The sequence below is a fragment of the Salvia miltiorrhiza genome, chromosome 6 (assembly GCF_028751815.1).
Source record: "Salvia miltiorrhiza cultivar Shanhuang (shh) chromosome 6, IMPLAD_Smil_shh, whole genome shotgun sequence".
In the NCBI taxonomy this organism is placed as follows: Eukaryota; Viridiplantae; Streptophyta; class Magnoliopsida; order Lamiales; family Lamiaceae; genus Salvia; species Salvia miltiorrhiza.
In genome coordinates this window covers 31,505,498-31,510,344 of record NC_080392.1, presented here as the reverse complement: position 1 = coordinate 31,510,344, position 4,847 = coordinate 31,505,498, and the positions used below count along the sequence as shown (strand labels likewise).

The following is a 4,847-nucleotide window of genomic DNA, read 5'->3' as shown; positions in this document are numbered from 1 at the left end:
TTAACATTAAAGTATATGGAAATGTCACTCATAGATAAAATGCTAGGATCATATATGATTATTTGGATACTTATAAAACATACACATAAATGAGAACTGATTAAGGTGGGTTACCCAATAACACGTGTCACAATTTCATAACATAAAGTTATCCTAATCAAAGTGTTTTGCAGCGGAAAACGTGTGAGATATACATATGAAGATGTATACTCAAGGTTACATTTCTTGAAATGTCAAAGGAACACCCGCTCAACATCATTCCATTCCATCAACTGCTCAACCTGCACATTTAGAAATACATGCAGGGCTGAGTATAAAAATACTCAGTGGGCATAGCCGAAAATACATTCATGCATACATATATAAATTGAACTGCCATAACAGTAACACACAGGGGTTTTCTTGAAAGACCTGCGCTTACTAAAACATTTCTTTCATTTTCATAAAGTCGATCGGCCGATCATTTTCCTTCATATGATCCATATCTGTTCCTTTCTATCACGCGCCGGGAAGGAGGCCTCCTTACCACGGACGCCAAGACCGGTCGCAAGCGACTCGCGGTCTCCATGAGTGTACACGTTAACCCTAGCTAGCGACCTTTGTCTAGCATAGGATCCCAATTGGATTTCCTTTAAAGTTGGCGAACCAACACAGATAGGATACATATAAAAACACAAACATTTTTGGCAGTCAATCATTTCATTTCATAAACATTTCATTTTCATTTCATAAGAGTCATTTATCATTTGGGCATAATAATAAACTGAAATTAACAGTTAAAATCATCTCATGCATATATTCGTATAAGAGGCCTACGACACGCAGGGGATCTCTATATACGTATAGTAAAAGTAATGCCCACCTGGATAGGCAAAGCCTGAAGATCATAATCACATAACCTGTCTTGGGAAGCAGTGCTAATCCCCTTGGTCCACAAAGCCTACAAGAAATTCTATTCTTAATAGGTCTCCTTGAATCTAATCTTAAGTCATGGTGTAGTGCTTAATATTCTATGATTCACTTAGCCGGGTTTTCAAAATTTAGTAAATAAATAATTGAAAACTAAATTCTTGAGTTAAGGACACCAACAATATCCTTACTCGATTTTCTTAAATAATTGGAATTATAATTAAAACCAATTAAATACCTTTATTGCAAAATAAATGCAATTTCATGTCATGCTTAGCATATATTAAGTAATTTACTTAAAATATGCACATAATAATAATATAATATTATTATGCAAATTAAAAATAATTAATCAAGCTTAATAAGTCTAATTAATTAAAATAGTGCAGTCCATTATAAATAAAGAAGCTGCACAGCCCAATTGAATAAATTAATAAAGGCCCAGTTGAAAATTTAAAACAAAATCATTGGCCCAAGTAATTGAAATAAATCGGCCCACACTCAAGCCCAAAAATCGGCCCAGCTTTCTTGATTAAATAAGAGGCCCAAATGCTCTTCTAAATAAATGAGCCCACTGAAATAAAAATGGCCCAAACTCAATGCAAGCCCTAGCCCAACACTAGTCTTCCTTCCTTCTTATCTCAAAACAAACGCACGCATACACACAACCACAAACGCAGCTCACTTCCCATCTCACTCTCTCTTCTCTCTCCATTCACGCCAAAATCTCTCTCAAAGCTCGGCCGCCGCAGTCTCTCTTCCGGCGAATTCACGGCTGAAAGGCTGCCGTCTCTCTCTCCCCCTCGAATCTCCTCCGGTCTCCCCCTGCCGCTGCCAAGCCGCGGCCGCGTCCCCTGCCACCATCTTCCTCGATCTCCTCATAAGAACCCACACACACAGACGCCATCCCTCAAACTCTCTATTCTCCGGCGACGCAACAACTACAAGTCACCGTTGTCTCTCCCTCATCAGTCACCCTCTCTCTCGACTGATCCAAGATCTGCTCGTTCCTCTTTCCTCTCGAAGTTTCACCGCCGCCGGAGCTCCATTCCCTTCACCCAACTGGCCGACAGCAGCAGCAGCAGCAGCCACTGCTTCCCTCGGTCTCCCTCATCAATTTCCCGGCGACAGCAACCCACGGCTGCCGCCGTCCTTCGCTCAACCCCCCGCCCAGACCAGACCACACCACCTCTCTCTCTCCAGCCGTGGCCGGGCAGCAGCGGCACCGCCGCCGTGCCCTGCCTCCCTCCGCTGAACTTTGGCCGACGGCAGCAGCTTCATGCCGCCACCATCGCCGCCCTCTCTACCCTGCTCTCCCTCCGTCCGTGGCCGGACGACAGCGGTAGGGCCGCCGCGCCACGGCCTCCCTCTGCGAAATCTCAGCCTAGTCCAGCCACCACCCCGACTCGACTCACACCCAAAAACAGCAACCCGACTCAACGTAGCAAGTTCAGAAATAAAGAATAAAAATTCAAGCTTTGGGGTTCTACTTCTCTTCTCAAACGTGCTTCATATATGTATATATGTACACAGATTGTATGCAGATTTAACATAACTTATTTGTACATTTATTCAAAATGTTTTTCTTGTTTTCTGTAAACACATGTATATGAATGAAATGGGTCATCATGGATTTGAAGTATGTGAAGGTTTGATGTGCTACAATTGTAGTGTCATAACTGAATGAGCAAGTATACAATATGTAGAGAGATTCAAAGATAAAACCTCTGGTTTGAGTTGCTGAAATCTGAGTTTTGTGGCAGTTTGATCCATTCGCAATATGGTTGTGCTCTGCACTTTGATTTCTTTGAGTTTGTTGGAACTAGAGGAGTGAGTAAAATAAGATAAGGGAACTTGGCTGTTGTTAGTGCTTCCTGTTGTTCTTGGCTAAACTTGAACTCTTTGAAGGAGTATATGTTGAGGTTGGTGACTTGTGAATTATTGGCGTAGGAGAAGAGTGGAAACATGACTACAATATTTGCTTTCCATCATGGTTTAAAGCTGGAAAGAGAGTAAGTACAGGGTGGGAGTAGGTGGTGGATGGGAATTTAGCTAATTTTTAGTGTTGTAAAGTGGAGATAGGTGGTGGATGGGTGGAAGACAAAAGTAACGTGTGAGTGGAAATAGGTGGGAGTAGTGGGAGGAATAAAATAATAAAATAAAAAGTCTTCCCGGTTGTACTATGAAAACTGTAATAATTCTTCAGTGTTTGCTTAAATAAAAGCTCGTGAAAATGCTTTGAATGCTAAATTAAATAAATATGCAATGCATATAAATTTGATAACTAAATTTACAAATGTTTTTGTAAATCATTTTTGTTGGAATTAAAATAAATTCTTTTTCTCAATCCGGCGTGAATCATCTTAAATCTTAAGTTCAAAATAAATTCTAAATTTAACTCAGGGAAACGGGGTATTACATTCCTCCCTCCTTATAAAAATTCCGTCCTCGGAATTGCATATCTGGTATTCTATCTTGTGATACTAGTCATTCGTTTCATTCATCTCTTTTGTGGCCTTTTCCATCCTGTGATGGTTCCACTACATGACGAGAACAATATTATTGCCTCGTAAAACTTGAATCTTGCGATCAAGTATCTGGATTGATTTCTCATCACAACTTAGGTCCTGGCTAGGACTACTTTATCTTGCTTAATCACATGCTTTCTTAATTGCGAGGTGCTATACGTATTGTATACATCCACAATGCTTGGTGGCAGAGCCAACTTATAGGCTACAAAGGCCTAACTTATCTAGGATCTCAAAAGGTCCTATATAACGGGGTCGTAACTTGCCCCTATTTCCCGAAACGTATAACTCCCTTTGAGGGAGAAACTTTGAGGAAAACTCGATCCCCAACATTGAATTCTAATTCCAATCGGCGTTTATCGGCGTAAGACTTTTGTCTATCTTGAGTTTCTTTGATTCTTTGCTTGATGTGGTCGACTTTCTCAATCATCTGTTGGACCAGTTCAGGACCTAACAACATTCTTTCACCCACTTCATCTTAGTAAAGTGGTGAACTACCTTAATTGTTTCCTTCGTCCTAAGTCACCTTCTCAGATTTGACTAGGGAATTCTAATATCAAACTTTTCTCATCATCTTGGTAACTTTCACTTAAAGATTAATGGCACTCCTTCTGCCATGTAAACTCATTTTCTCATTTTCAAATGATTATTTAATGGGGGTTTCTAAGTTTCTATTGTGGTGGCGTTCCAACTCCTTTGTCTCCTCCGGATTGGTTCGGTAAGCTGGTCGGTTCGGCAGTGTAGCGCCGGGCACAAAGTCAATCTGATGCTCAATCCCTCGAATTGGTGGTAAACCGGCAGGTGTATCGTCGGGAAAAACATCATCAAACTCCTGCAAAATAGAACGAATAGAAGGGGCAAGAGAAGTGAGATCGTTAGTAATAACCAAGTTCTCTTGATATCGCAACAGCATGATCGGCCTCTCCTCCTGTACACACCACTTCAAATCACTAGCCCTAGCAAGAAAGGACTTATGAATCAACCCATTCTCCTTCTTCTCCACGGGCTGCTCCTTTGACTTCACCTTGTCCGCCTCCTTTTGCAATTGCACTTGATCCTCATAAACTTGTTTAGGAGTAAGAGGAACAAGCGACACCTTTTTCTGCTTGTATTCAAATGAATATTTGTTGGTGAAGCCATCATGAATAACACGGCGATCAAACTGCCACGGCCGCCCCAACAGGATATGGCTCGCTTGCATAGGGATCACATCACACACAACCTCATCCTCATACTTCCCAATGCGAAATGGAACCTTCACTTGCTTCGTCACTTTGATGACGCCTGTCTCATTCAGCCACTGCAAACGATACGGCTTGGAATGCTTCTCCGTGGTCAGCCCCAATCTCTCAACCATGGCTCTACTAGCCACATTCGTGCAACTCCCACCATCAATGATCACACTACATA

General features: G+C 41.6%; 1 protein-coding gene across 1 annotated transcript; it reads right to left on the bottom strand.

Annotated features, from left to right (window-relative positions):
- On the bottom strand, window positions 1-3,122 carry LOC130989079 (uncharacterized). The gene is made up of 3 exons (XM_057913050.1): window positions 2,635-3,122; window positions 863-940; window positions 1-281 (listed from the first exon to the last, which is right to left on the bottom strand). Exons 1-3 carry the CDS (start codon window positions 2,874-2,876, stop codon window positions 269-271), a joined length of 333 nt encoding a protein of 110 aa, XP_057769033.1. The 5' UTR covers window positions 2,877-3,122; the 3' UTR covers window positions 1-268.
- Window positions 3,123-4,847: the final 1,725 nt, after the last annotated feature.

Coding starts and splice junctions, on each gene's coding strand:
- LOC130989079 (XM_057913050.1), bottom strand. CDS start 2,876: ATGTTTCCACTCTTCTCCTACGCCAATAATTCACAAGTCACCAACCTC. Junction 941..2,634: donor TTCAGCAACTCAAACCAGAG/GTTTTATCTTTG, acceptor AATTTCTTGTAG/GCTTTGTGGACCAAGGGGAT.